This window comes from Pongo abelii, chromosome 4, assembly GCF_028885655.2.
Source record: "Pongo abelii isolate AG06213 chromosome 4, NHGRI_mPonAbe1-v2.0_pri, whole genome shotgun sequence".
Lineage (NCBI taxonomy): Eukaryota > Metazoa > Chordata > Mammalia > Primates > Hominidae > Pongo > Pongo abelii.
Genome location: NC_071989.2, coordinates 69,713,657 through 69,728,711, shown reverse-complemented (window position 1 = coordinate 69,728,711; position 15,055 = coordinate 69,713,657). Strand labels below are relative to the sequence as shown.

Genomic DNA, 15,055 nt, shown 5'->3' with positions numbered 1-15,055 from the left:
AGACAGGGGAACCACTGTTGGTGGAGCAGTCAGAACACACACATTGGTTGATTAAGTTCACAATCTTATGGGCATATTGTGTGGTTCCCCCAAACACTTACAGTAGTAACAGCAAAGATTACTTATTGATCATAGGTCATAATAATAGATAAAATAATAATTAAAAAATTGAAATATTCTGAATTACCAAAATGTGATACAGAGACATGGTGTGAGCCCATGTTGTTGGAAAAATGGTGGTGATAGCCTTTCTTAACACAGGGTTGCCACAAAACTTCAATTTGTAAAAAACATAATACCTGCAAAGCAAATAAAGGGAAGTGCAGTAAAACGAGGTTATACCTGTATATTAATAGATGACTCCAGTAAAGACTTCACTAATCTATAACAAGGAGCCAACTATCAAATAGCAACTGCAAAGATAGTTCTCTCACTGAAGCTAACAAAAACATCTACAAAGTTTCAGCTGAAAAATCAAAAAGTTTGAGTTGTTTAGGACCTTCTAACACCAGGGAATGAGACATACCTTTTTGTATGTAATAATAATGCAAGCCTGAAAATCTTCCAGTGACTCACAGAGTAATAACTGTGACAGAGGCTTTCTGAATTACACATGGTGAATTTTACAAAAACATAATATGTGGATGATGTTTACATAAGTTTATATCTTCTTCCATACTATGTAATGTGGTTCTACAAATGTTTAGGCAATTAGGGTTTAGGAGCGTATAATTAAATGATTTATTATTCAATAATATGCTTGTGTTGGGACATTGTGGAATTTTACCTGCTATTGTTGTGAGGCCCAGAGCCAAATTTAATCTTATCTATTAGTGCACAATACATTTCTTAACCAGATTTTAAAGAAAATCCAGCCAAAGTTGTATGTGATTCATGTTGTATCTTCCTCCTGATGTTAGTTTTAACATTTTAAGGTAGTAGTAGCTATGACTGATGCCACTGAAATTTTAGTTCACTTGACTCCTCTATATAGCCCATGGATACCCAGTGTAGTACATTGATTTGGTTTTATGACTGTTGACAACATTTTCTGATTTATGGAGGTTGACTTGTCCACAATCGGTGAGAGCTGGGATTTAATCCAGATATTCTGGCTACAATCCCAATAAGAGATGGGTCATTCTTATCCTTCATTCATGTATTCATTCATTCATATCATTCATTCATTCATTCTTTACACAGAAATGTGTTGGTACCTATGATGTACCAGGTATTTTTCTAGCCACAGGAGGCATATCAACAAACGAAAATGATAAGAACCCCTACCCTGTGGAGCTTACATTCCAGTGGGGCAGAGGGGAAACAATGGCAGATAACATAATAAGTAAATTCTGTAGTATATTAGGTGGTAGTAATGTATACTTGGAAAAAAGTAAGCAGGTAAATGGAATTGGGCATAGCAATTTTATACCTCTTTGGAGGGAGAAATGAATTAATTTTTCAATTTTATCTCATAAATTATGTCAAAATAATAGGTTTTGTCCCAAGCCTTTCCAAGCAGGTAGCTTTGAACAAGTGTTCTGTACTTCTCCTCTCTCCCCACTACTCAGAACATTGCTATAAAAGACAGCTAAATTACAAGATCAACTTACAGAGTCCTACTTAATTCATTATGTAGCTCAACTGTGATTCAAATCTAGTAGTGTTATAGACCTAACCAGTCCTTACAGTGGGTTTTCTCCCCAGTCTGGTAAACTGTATTCCATGCTCCAGCTGCAGGTGACAGGAACCTCATCCTTTCATGCTGCTCCTTTAGCTTTGGGAGTAAGCAACTCCCTCTCCCTCCACATTATCCAATATTGTGCAGCAGAGACTTCCTTCTGTTAAAGATACTGATAGTGGCTCCTCCACTGCTAGAAGCAGGAGGATGATCTTGGGGAAAGATTATGGATTTAAAGGAGGAAGAGATAGTAGCATAGGCTTCTGTTTTCACAGGAAATAGGAAGGTTGACAGTTGGAAGAAATTGTAGAGGAGTCCCAGCTGGGATCAGTGACAGGAGGGAGGAAAAGGGTCTCACAGGAAGGTTGAGTTATTGGGATGTTTATGAGTCAAGGATGGTGGCTTATCACCCAGTATGTAGGTTTCTGTAGATAAATTCCTGAGATGGATTTACGTATGTTTTCTTGCTTGATTTCTTTTTTGCTTTTTCTTTCTTTCTCCCTTTCCCTTTCCTTTTTCTTTCCCAGGGTATTGCTCTTTTGCCCAGGCTGGAGTGCAGTGTGCAATCATAGCTCACTGCAGACTCAAACTCATAGGCTCAAGTGATCCTCTTGCCTCAGTCTTCTGAGTAGCTAGGACCACAAGCATGCACCACTATGCCTATCTAATTTTTTAATGTTTTTGTAGGGATGGGATTTTGCTATGTTGTCCAGGCTGGTCTTAAGCTCCTGGCCTCAGGTGATCCTTCCATCTTGGCCTCCCAAAATGCTGAGATTATAGGTGTAAGCCACCATGCCTAGCCTCACTTAATTTTCATAAAGTCTGAAATTATTATCTACTGTAAGTTTGGCAAGCAACTGGCTGTTTAGAATTTAGTAATAATTTTTTGAAAAGATATAGTGGATATAATTTTTACATATTTGTTTAATAGCATCCTCACAAAGAAATTTTTAAATTTCTTTTATAAAATTCTGATTATTTTACAGCCCTGATGTACTCTTAATTTTAAAATATATTTCTTTTTTAATACATTATTTTTCATAAAGGCTTTATAATCAGCATGCTTTTATTTTTTTAAAAATATTGTACTACTAATATTGTTGCATAACTTCAAAAATTATCATTTAGTAGCCATATAATACTGGCTAATAATTAATTTAATATAATATAATATAATATAATATAATATAATATAATATATAGTCTATTGATAAATAGGTATTTGAGTGTTTATCTGTTTGCCTTGTATTATACTAGGAAATGTGGCTTGCCAAAATAAATGCATTATGCTTTCAATTAGCTTGTAGTCTCATTCATAAAGCAATGTAGATACAATGCAGTAAGGATATCTGCCTTTGCAAAGGGATTTTTAATTTGGAAAAAGAAGGGATTCGTGGGACAGTGAGACAGAAGGCTTTACAGAAAAACTAGATGGCTTTGTGGAGAAAGATTTTAACTAGTTATTACCAGTTCAACTGCTACATCCCCATTCAGACCATCAGCATGCTGTGTGTCTTCCTTTTTCCCTGCTTTCCCCTTGCAATCTATTTGCTCTACAGGTGCCACAGTAAAAAGCAATTCAGATCAAGTGACTCCTCTGTTCAGAACCCACCAGTGGTTTCTCAGGTCATTTATAATGAACCCCTCAGTCTTTAATGATATAGCCTACAAAGTTCTGCATGATCTGCCCCTTGGCTGCCTCTCTAACCTGATTTCTGACTTGTGTTTTCCTTACACACACTGTCTCTTGATGCTGGCCGCATTCCTGTACCTCACACACTCCCAGTATGCTCTCACATTACAATCTTTGTAATTGCCATTCCCTCCACCTTGAAAGTTTGTCTCTGCAGTATTTCCTTGGCTTGCTCTCATTTCCTTTGGATCTCTGCTCACATGTTACCTCCTTAGAGAGGGCCTTCCTGAAGATGATAGAAGTGTTTTTTTTGGAGCACATCCCCTCACTCCCCAGCTCCTCTCCAGTGTATTTTTCTCCATAGCATCTTGCTGCCTGACCTTGTATTTCTATATCTTTTTGCTTTTTATCTTCTAGAAAACAAGCTCCATGAGATCACACAGGGATTTTGCTTTATTCCTCACTGCATGTCCCCTCCTAATACAGTTCCCGGAATACAGGTGGGGCTTCATAAATATTTGTTGGGTAAATGAAAGAATATATTAAAATATTATCGTAAACCTTTTTTCTTTCCATGATTTGATGATGTGGAATTGAAAACAGGTCTACATAGATGATAATGATATAATCAACAGCATTCCTGAGTACGTCTAGGATCAGCACTTGGTCTAGAAAAGATCTGTCTTCTGCCCTCCTTTCCCGTCCGTGCACATCCACTGCCTTTGGGATCAAACCCAATCTCCTTCATCTGGCAGTCAGGGCCTTCTGAGACCTCATCTCTGTTGATCTTTCTAGCTTTACTTCTACCAAGTCATTCCCCTCATAACTACATGTCATACTGAGTGGCTTATAGTTCCCCTTCTGTGGCCCTTGCAGATATTTCTTGCATTGCTTTTCATTTGTCACTTATTTGTTTATGGGTTTCTCCTCACAGTGCATAAGCTCTTCAAAGGAACAGGCCTGGTATATCTTTGTATTTCTGGGATCTAGCACAGTTCTTGTATATTGTAGATGGTCAATAAATACTTATTCAATATAAAAGATGTTTTTTGCCTCCCAAAGACTAGTGGTAACTTGAAATAGTTGGATATAGGACAGATAAACTGATAGAAGCAGTTTTACCTCATTAGAGGGCTTGGATATAAGTATGTCCAGGGACAAATATAGTAAAAAAGAGAGCAATATTATAATATCCTTTAAAAAAAAAAAAGAGAGACAGGGTCTTGCTGTGTTGCCCAGGCTGGTGCCATTATGGCTCACTGTAACCTCAAACTCCTGGGCTCAAACAGTTCTCCTCCTTCAGCCTCCTGAATAGCTAGGACTACTGGCATGTGCCACCATGGCAGCTAATTAAATTTTTTTTTTTCTTGTAGAAATGGGTTCTCACTATGTTGCCCAGGCTGGTCTCAAATTCCTGGCCTCAAGTGATCCTCCCATCTCAGCATCTCAAAGTGCTGAGATTACAGGCGTGAGCCACTGTGCCTGGCTAGAATATCATAACTTTTAGCAAAATCATACCTGAGATGAGGAAGGATGGCATATAACATGATTGAATCGGCACACTTAACTAAGAAAGATAGCCTAAGTGGAAGGAAGGGTTATTTGAAAGGCATTATTTAGAAAGAAGGGGAGCCATTTGGCAGTGGACTGACTTTGTGGGCATCAGTCCTTTATTTAGTCAGTGAGAGTCATGCAAGGTGGTGAGCCTGCTGATAATGAGGAAATAATACAGAGGGAAGCATTCAGGGGAGTGATGACACGTTCACGTTCTTGCTGTTTTGGACTTATTAACAACGTGAGTTGTTAGGTGAGTTGAGGGTTAGGGTAGTGTTAGCCTGGCTGCTCCTGGTTCGGGAAAGAGTGCTATGAAAATTGAGATATATCTGTCTAGTGTATGGGAGGAGAAAATGGCTGTATTTGGTTCTATATATTTGTCATGCCTGGTTGATGGTTTGTATTTTCTATAGTGATTTGTGAGTGACAATGGATCTATATTCAATTGACCCAGTATAGTTGAATATGTGAAAATATTTTATGTAATTTTACTAATATATATTTTGTTAAAATATGACCATATAGAATCTACTAGGCTATAGGTGTTGAAAGATAACATTTTTTTTTTCTAAATCAGGTTTGTTACAGAAGGAGAAAGTGGCAGTTGAAGCATTTCAGATTTGCTGCCTTCTCCTGCCTCCTGAAAATAGGAGAAAGTTACAACTATTGATGAGGATGATGGCAAGGATTTGCTTAAACAAAGAGATGCCACCCCTGTGTGATGGCTTTGGTACCCGAACACTGGTAGGTTGATTTTTAACATCAGATATGACTTTTTGGAATGAAAGTAGACTGAGTAAGGTGTATTAGTTCGGGTGATCAGAGGGAAGTACAAACCAGGCTTGCTTAAAAGAGCCACAGTCAGTGTCCACCCAGACTTGTGTCGTGCTTTTGTTCTAAGTGTCTTAAAGAACATAATGAGAAATGGAGACTTGAGTAGGGGCAAACTCTGTAGAGAGATCTGCTACATCCTGTTCTCCCACTTAAAATTATTTTAAATTTATTATTAATTGACAAATAATAATTGCATATATTTATGGGGTAAAATGTGATGTTTTAGTTTATGTATACATTATAGAAAGAGTCAGTCAAGCTAATTAACAGATTCATTACCATACCAACTTATCATTTTTTTGTAATGAGATCGTTAAAAATCTATTCTTTTTGCAATTTTGAAATACACAATATATTATTATAATTGTCATCACCATGCTGTGCACTAGAGCACTAAGACTTGCTCCTGCTGTCTCACTGGATCTTTGTACCCTTTGACCAACATCTTCTATTTCCATGCCCCTGTATCCCCCAGCCTGTGGTAACTACCATCTAATCTCTGCTTCTATTGGCATATGTTTTTAAAGAGAGTTTATTTTAGAATTAACGTACTAGCAAAATCTCTTAATTTTCCTCAAAAAATGTCTTGGAGCAAAACTGGTGCTTCAGTGGAATGTATGTGCTTTCCATATCCTGCTAAACCACTGTGTACTCCCTGGGGATTCACTGGCCCAGTTTTAGAAGTAATAGAGTAAGATCAGAGGAACACTTAGTGCCCAGTAGGATTCTTGATCTCTATATTTTGTTGGAGTGAGTGGATGGTTAGAGAGGCTAATAGACCTTTTTGGAAAGCTGAAGAAAACTTTATATCTATTCTGAATATAAAATACATGTGCAAAACTTTGCATGCAGTTTCAAGGCGATCACAGAGTCCCTGGGGTCCATGGTCTCCAGGCAAAAAATTCTCTGCCTGTGTGTCTCTCTGTACATGTAAATGTAAGTGAAGATCATTTGCAGTGTGTTAATGAAGTCTTACTAAGCAGAATTACATGATTTTTTGCTTAAAGATTTTGAAGGAAGATTGTCAGCAATAAAAGTAGTAGGAAAAAACAAAACAAAACAAAACAAGCCAGTCCAAAGAACAGTATTAAGAATGGAGTAGTTAGGCTGGGCGTGGTGGCTCACTCCTGTAATCCCAGCACTTTGGGAGGCCGAGGCGGGTGGATCACCTGAGGTCAGGAGTTCTAGACCAGCCTGACCAACATGGTGAAACCCCGTCTCTGTTAAAATTACAAAAATTAGCTGGGCATGGTGGCAGGCGCCTGTAATCCCAGCTACTCGGGAGGCTGGGGCAGGAGAATTGCTTGAACCTGGGAGGCGGAGGTTGCAGTGAGCCGAGATCACACCATTGCACTCCAGCCTAGGTTACAGAGCGAGACTCCGTCAAAAAAAAAAAAAAAAAAAGGAATAGTTAATATAAATTCTATGGAAATTATTACATGATATTGATGCTATAATATATTTTGCATTTCTGCTTGCCTGAAAGAGAGTCTCATCACTTAATGTACTTCTTGAAAAGTCCCATGGGTTTGTTCAAAGATGATTGTCAAATATACATCGAAAATCCTAGAGAAAATAAGCTAACTAGGAAAAGATGTAATGGTTGAGGCATGTGGACTGTGTTAGCAGTTTAAAAGAAATCAATAATGAAATTAGGATAAATAATAATTGACTAAATGGCTATAAAGTGCTTTGAACTTAATAGTGCTACATGATTCAAGTCATGGTGATAATGATTTTCAAAATTTGTTTTCATATATTTATATGTGTGTATGTGTATATATATATATATGTGTGTATATTTAAAATCATGCGTAAAAGGAAGTACCTTTAAAAATTGCTCAGATAAGCATCTCTCTGCAGTCTCTTAACAGGAAGATGTACATTTTGTTTGTTCTGGTTGTTGACACCATCAACCCATCTGAGATGGCTGGGTACTCCTGGTAGAATATGCACCCTGTGCCTTAGACTATTTCTCATATTTGCCTTTTGCAAATTAGATTGCACTCAGTTCAGAAAAATACTCGTCTGCGTTTACCCCCTACCCCGCTCTTTTTTTTAGATGGTTCAGACGTTTTCCCGTTGCATCTTGTGTTCCAAGGATGAAGTGGACTTGGATGAGTTATTAGCTGCTAGATTGGTAACGTTTCTGATGGACAATTACCAGGAAATTCTGAAAGTCCCTTTGGCCTTGCAGACCTCTATAGAGGAGCATGTGGCTCATCTACGAAGAGTCCAGGTAAAGGAGAGGATATTATCAGTCCTATAAAATTGGCAATATAAAGTCACGTAAGCTTGCTAGGCTTCTTGGGGCATTTTATTATGAGGATTAAGTGAATTAATGTTTATAAAGTACTTACAACAGGTCTTGGCACATAGTAATCCCCTGCATGTGTTTGTATTATCATTGAAAATTTTACAGAATGCACATTTGGTTTTGTTATATCAATCCATGTGGCATATCTTTTATTGCTAATTCCTTGAATGAGTTTATTCAGAATCTACATATACGTACTGATGGAAATGATTTTATGTGCAGTAAGTGTCTTGATTCATAATTGCCCTGTGACCTAGTTTAATATTCCCACTTTTTGCATGAAAAAGCTAAGGCACAAAGAACTTAAATAACTTTGTTTAAGGCCACAGAGCCAGAATTCTGACTGATGCAGTCAGCCTCTGTAATCAGTGCTCTAAACTATCATTCCATATTGCCTGTCTGAAAATCATAGTACAGTAGGAGAACACTGGCATGAGAGCCATGAAACCCTGGCCAAATTCCTAGCTGTATCCTTTCTGTTGTGTGACTCTGGGCAAGTCCCTTAACCTCTTTGGATTTTACTTTCTTTCCTCAGGCGTTAAAATGGGCTATTCTTTCTTTATAAAGTTGTGAAGATTAGAACACTATACTTTACAATTCCTAGGATGAATTTCTGACAAATGTCAGGTATTCTTTGAAAGGTAGCTGCTGCTGTTGTCATGGTGGTTATATAAAAACAATGCAAAAGAAGTGTAATATATTATTATCGTGTGGACCCCAAAGTGGGGTTTGTATGTCAGCCTGTGGGAGCAGAAACCTGGTAAAGGCAGGCAGAAGGTCCACTTGACTCCTTCTGACTGATTGGACCTCTTCTCATTTGAGATCTTTTTGAGGCACCACAATTAAGGACCAGTGAACTGCCTCCTTCTGAGGTATTACAAAAATAATTAACTGTCCAGCTGTTTCTAGAAGGCAATTTTAAAGTTAAAATTTTTTCTATTTTTTTTGCAATTATCAACCTAACACATTGAAGAAACTTGGGAAATATAGAAAAAACACACCAAAAAGTATCAGAGTTACACTAAAATGTTCATAGTCAGTATTATAGTCTTTCAAATTTTTTTTTCTGTGTCTGTCTGCTGTCTATGTCCATGCCTACCTTACTTTCTTCCCTCTCTCCTCCCTCCCCACCCTCCCTTCCTTCTTCCCTTCCTTCCTTCCCTCCTTCCCTCCTTCCCTGCTTCCTTCTTCCTTCTTGCCTGCCTCCCTTCCTGCCACTTACGTTCTCTTAACAATGAGAAAAAAATTCCCCCATCATTAAATATTGTTGATTGGCATGAGAATGGCCAAGAGCACAGACTCAGGAGCCTTTGAATTCATGACATGCCTTTTGTTAGCTGTGTGACCTTAGGCAAATTATATAATATGTCTCTGCTTCAACATCTGTCCCAACATTTCTTTTTCTCATCTGTAAAATGAGAATAATAGTAGTTAATATTTACCTCATAGAGTTTTTCTAGGGAATTAAAACATGATTAAAATACATGTGGGCTTAATACATGTGAAATGCTCACAATAATGTTTATCACATTGTAAACCTACAATTAGTAGCTGCCTTTGTTGTTGGTATCATCATTATTGTTATGTTATTCCATAATAATATTATTGGCAACATAGTATTCCATAATATGGATATACCATAATTTATTTAAATGATACTTTTTGGTTGGTATTTAGATTGTTTCCATGCTTTCCCCCATTTTGGAAGCAGTATAGCAGTAAATATTTTTAAAGGTAGATTTTTTTTTGGCTAATCTGTGATTATTTTCTAAGAATAAACTTCTAGGGGCAGCATTGCTTGGCCAAAGGCCATGAACATATTTTAAGTATCGATAGCATATTGCCAAATTTAGAATGATCATTTCAATTTACATTTCTGTCAGTGGTATAAGAAAGTGAGTGTTCATTTCTTTGCCCCTTTGCCTAGTTTGGATATTATCATTAACACTTATATGTACCTTTGCCACTTGCATGGGTGAAAAGTGTAATCTTAACTGCTGTTTTAGTTTAATTTTTTTTCTCTGATATTTTTATGAGCCAAACCTAAAGAAAATAAAAATGAACAGAAATACTTCCCCAAGTTTCTGCAAGGAAATGTTATAGGAGTGTATTAGTCTGTTCTCATGCTGCTAATAAAGACATACCCAAGACTGGGTGATTTGTAAAGGAAAGAGGTTTAATTGACTCAGAGTTCAGCATGGCTGGGGAGGACCCAGGAAACTTAACAATCATGGCAGAAGGGGAAGCAAACACATCCTTCCTTCTTCATGAGGCAGCGGGAGAGAGAAGCACCGAGCAAAAGGGAGAAAAGCCCCTCATAAAACCATCAGATCTCATGAAAACTCACTCACTATCATAATAACAGCATGGGGGGAACCACCCTGTGATTCAGTTACCTCCCATCTCCCACAACAAGGGGATTATGGGAACTACATTTCAAGATGAGATTTGGGTGAGGACACAGCCAAACAATATCAAGCAATAACTGTGTTGCCCTGTATACTTGCTAGGTTTGTGTATTCACATGCATAGCACAGGCATATATGTAGTAACTTAGCCTTGTGAGCCCTTTGCTATTACTTGAAGTTCAGAAGGCTGAGCTATGGTGATTAATTTAACTGCAGGTAAACATGATCTTGTGAAGAGACACTGCAGTGTGCTCTGAATAAAATCAGTAGTGATTCACTTGTCCAGTTACTTTTTCTCTCTTGCAAGTACATATTAGAATTGCCAAGCACCTGTTCCATTCAGCACTCAGAACCTATAGATCTTTGTTCTTTTGATTAGGCTCCTAAGCCTCTACACTGTATCACATTTAGGGGAGTGCTTCTCTGAAAATGCAGTGTTGCTTGGATTATTCCAGTGATTGTTTTAGGACAGTTTCAGAGCTGACCCTGGGATACGTTATTAGATAGGCAATGTTTTTGACACAAGCCTTCTATGATCCTCATCTGCAACCTTCTATTTCAAAGGACTCCAGGCTCTGAAATTAAATATTTTTAATGTATGTTCATTTACTCACAGGTCTTGGTTTCCTTTTTCCTCTTATTTCTCTCTTCTCCCTTATCCCTTCTGCAATGTCTGCACATTTGTTGTTTTACTTGATTCTCATGGGTAAGATGTTAGGAAATGATTGTAGTACCCCTCTCTTCCTAAAAGCTTAGCTAAATGCATGCCACTACCATCCCCAAGGCATTGAGAATCACATTCTTCAAATGTGGGAAGGCGCCCAGATAGTTCCAGTGGATATACAGCATTATCAATGTTTTGAATCATTTTAGTCAATGTGTTTAATTTATGCTTGAATTTCAGATCTTGTTAAAAGAGGGAATGCCGAGACCAGCTCGGTCGTGGAGACCCTAACCCAGCGGCCCTAGAGGAATTAAAGACACACACACAGAAATATAGAATGTGGAGTGGGAAATCAGGGGTCTCACAGCCTTCAGAGCTGAGAGCTTTGAACAGAGATTTACCCACATATTTATTGACAGCAAGCCAGTCATAAGATTTACTAAAAGTATTCCTTATGGGAAATAAAGGGATGGGCCAAAATAAAGGGATGAGTTCTGGCTAGTTATCTGCAGCATGAACATGTCCTTAAGGCACAGATCGCTCATGCTATTGTTTGTGGTTTAAGAACGCCTTAAGTGGTTTTCTGCCCTAGGTGGGCCAGGTGTTCCTTGCCCTCATTCCTGTAAACCGACAACCTTCCAGCGTTGGGCGTCAAGGCCATCACGAGCATGTCATAGTGCTGTGGAGATTTTGTTTATGGCCAGTTTTGGGGCCAGTTTATGGCCAGATTTTGGGGCCTGTTCCCAACAAGGGCACAAGCTTTTTTTGTTATTGAAATGGCTCCTGGGTTTACAAAGGTAAAAATCCAATTTAAAACCGTGGCTTTAAATAATAATATTTTGAAGTTATGGAAATACTTTTACTTTTCAATATAGAGTTTCCCCCAATCAAATTTTGAGGACTAACATGGCATCGCTACAGTACAAGGAGATATCCTGTATTTGATCTAAACTAATTCTTATAATTTATTTGAAAATATGCCATATTCTTTCACTACTAATCCTTTTACCTCAGATAAAATACCCAGGAGCTGATATGGATATCACTTTATCTGCTCCATCATTTTGCCGTCAAATTAGTCCAGAGGAATTTGAATATCAAAGATCATACGGCTCTCAGGAACCTCTGGCAGCCTTGTTGGAGGAAGTCATAACAGATGCCAAACTCTCCAACAAAGAGAAGAAGAAGAAACTGAAGCAGGTAAAATGATATTCCTTATAAGCCATTTTTTCTCCTCCCTACTGTTTTTATGTTTTTTTTTTTAATTTTAATAGGCTTCATGTAAATCTCATCTTCTGAGCCATAGCAGTTTTCTAAGTATAATAGTTCATACATTCCAGAAGTCTCACTGATTTACACACTTGTGGTCAGTTTCCTAGATCTTTATTCTTCAGTGTAAATCTGTTACCATTGCCAAACTCTTCATTTATGGAGCTATTCTCTAATATTTGTCCTTTGTTTTGGTATGTGGCATGATGTGAATTAGCAGAGCATCTGCTTTAATCTCAGAGAAGCTATCAGTGAGGGTAGATTTCTTTTCATGTTTTCGAAAGGCAAAGCAGATGGAATTCACAGGTGTAAAATGTTTAGAGTTTAAAAGCCATTGGTTTTAGATAGCCACTATCAAATTAGTTTCTTGCCTCAGGTATCAGTACAAGTTTTTAGTTCCTCTTATGTTAGGGGACACAGCTTAGGGTTCCAGGGAATCGTTTTTAATTCACAATATGTTACTTTTGACTATTCATAAAGGTTGATCCATGATCAGGTGAGTGGTTTTTGTTTTTAAAGACTGAACTCTACATAGTTGGATTCAGGAAACACCATACCTGTAGGATTACACACAGAGCACCAGAGTTCTGGGCTTCTGATCATATTATTCTCAGAGTAATTTTGGAGAAGAGTTTAGTGGTAAAGATCAACAGAAAGTATACTGCCTCTCTTTTAAGCTTTTCGCAAAGTAATATACACCAGAATATTCCCTCTTCCATTTGAGCAGAAGCTGGTGGGGCTGACTTGGAGAAACAGAAAAATGGTGAAATGTAATTGGGCCAAAATTTTATTTAACTGTGTAGAACAGAAGTTATTTTGAAGTCAGAGTTACTTGTGAATATTTAAAAAGTGAGGTCTATTTATAGTTGGCAATGGGGGGAATTTTAAGAAACATTATTAAAAGGGGAACTTATTTGAAGCTTAGATCAAAGGAAAGATGGATTAGCTCTATAGAAATTGGAATGAAATGTTTTAACAAAAATAAACAAAAACAGGAAAATACAGGCTCAGAAACTCTTAAAATTTGGCTGCCTAATTTTATTGGCTTTTATGTGTCTTTTTTTACTCTTCTTGGACCATTCATTTTTTTAGTTTCAGAAATCCTATCCTGAAGTCTATCAAGAACGATTTCCTACACCAGAAAGTGAAGCACTTCTGTTTCCTGAAAAACCCAAACCGAAACCACAGCTGCTAATGTGGGCACTAAAGAAGCCTTTCCAACCATTTCAAAGAACTAGAAGTTTTCGAATGTAATAATACTTCCACAGCAATAGGCACTAGAGACCACTGTTGTTGTTTTGAGTGAATGGTGGTTAGGAGAAAGACTTTGGTGGTGGAAGAAAGAAAAGCATAAAACAAAGACTACTGAAATACATAGATAAAGATTGCCTTAGTTTTAAAAAATGTTTAGCCATTAGTATTTTTATAAAACTCAATGCTATTTTTAAAGTGTATACATTGGTTAAAATTTATGAGTCAAATATATAGTGATAATGTTAACATGTTTGTAATTGCTACAGAATTTAAGGGTATTTTTATCTCTTTGCTTTCTTTTTCATGGTGTTTATTAAATAATTGTGTATATACATCCTAGCTACTGGTATCTTTATTATAGCCTTAAGACTTAATTTTAAGTCTTAAAAATAGTGTGTATACTTGAATAAGAAAGACACTGGGTACTGTTACTGTGATGCTATTGACTTAGTAGCCAATTTTGATTTCTCCTGTATAAATTCCAGGTTTTATTGCTGCAGATAAATTTTTTAATGTCTTATATTGTGATAGCAATGCTTTTATTGCAGATTTATTGGTTGTTATGACAGATTTTACTAAAGCTAGTGTTTTTATAACATATATATTAGTTGATGTTTACCTATAAGTGGAGTAGATTTTCATCTGCCTGCAATGGTATAATTTCAGTCTTAAGTAAAAATGGAAAGTTGAACTGGATAAATTCTTTGGGTACCCTTAGACCTGTGATTCTAAGTCAAACGCAAATGGGTTAAATAAAATGAGACTACTTCCTTTATAAATATATTTTCATCCTTTTGAAAGTAAGTGAAATGTAAATAAACTTATTTTTTTTAAAAATGCCATTACTCATGTTTCTTTTTTGGCATTTATTTAGATCAGTTAGAGAGCATCCTCAAATGCCTTTGCCAGTGGTCTTCATCAGTCATTTATTTCTATGAGAAAATGAAAAGTAAGATTTGGGCTTTTGTACTGACTGGTCTTTAGGCGAGCACTTTGCCAATTTTTTAGCATTGCTTTGTCCTTTTGTAAAATTGTGGTGCACTTGGATTATGGAGCATCTGAAAGTCTTCCTCTGAGTGCAATTACCCAAAAAGCTGAGAGCAACACCTGCTAATTGGCTTACAGTACTCCTTGGACTGATTTTTCCTTGCACTTAAGATTTGCTCCTGTTCTCTTGTAGCAAAATACCTCCTACATCTGATGCAGATTTTGCTTTTAAAAATGGACCAAAGTATTCCTATTGGTTTGGGTACCACCTTACATTCCAAATACGTAATGTAATGGGAGATTTTTAGTGTTTCAGGATTCATTCTCAGAGTTTGGCATTCTGTTTAGAGCCAAGAATAATTCTTCTTTTTGCTCTATTTTCACTCCGAGGTAGAGTCTATTTTTCAGAATCTCTTTTCCTGTTGCTTGTCTTTGGAAGTATATGTGGTTGTTT

The 15,055-nt window shown here is 37.1% G+C and overlaps 1 protein-coding gene across 4 annotated transcripts in view; it reads left to right on the top strand.

The window, feature by feature from the left end:
* Nucleotides 1–14,451, top strand: part of DEPDC1B (DEP domain containing 1B) — a 106,238-nt gene extending 91,787 nt beyond the window's left edge. For 3 of the 4 annotated variants that reach the window (XM_003776602.4, XM_054555589.1, XM_054555590.2), the window contains exons 8-11: nt 5,446–5,612; nt 7,765–7,941; nt 12,106–12,291; nt 13,453–14,451. In XM_003776602.4, coding sequence (XP_003776650.2) covers nt 5,446–5,612; nt 7,765–7,941; nt 12,106–12,291; nt 13,453–13,614 — 692 coding nt within the window. In that variant the 3' untranslated portion in view covers nt 13,615–14,451. The remainder of the gene's footprint in view (nt 1–5,445; nt 5,613–7,764; nt 7,942–12,105; nt 12,292–13,452) is intronic. The other variant, XM_054555591.1, reaches the window with a different exon arrangement.
* Nucleotides 14,452–15,055: the final 604 nt, after the last annotated feature.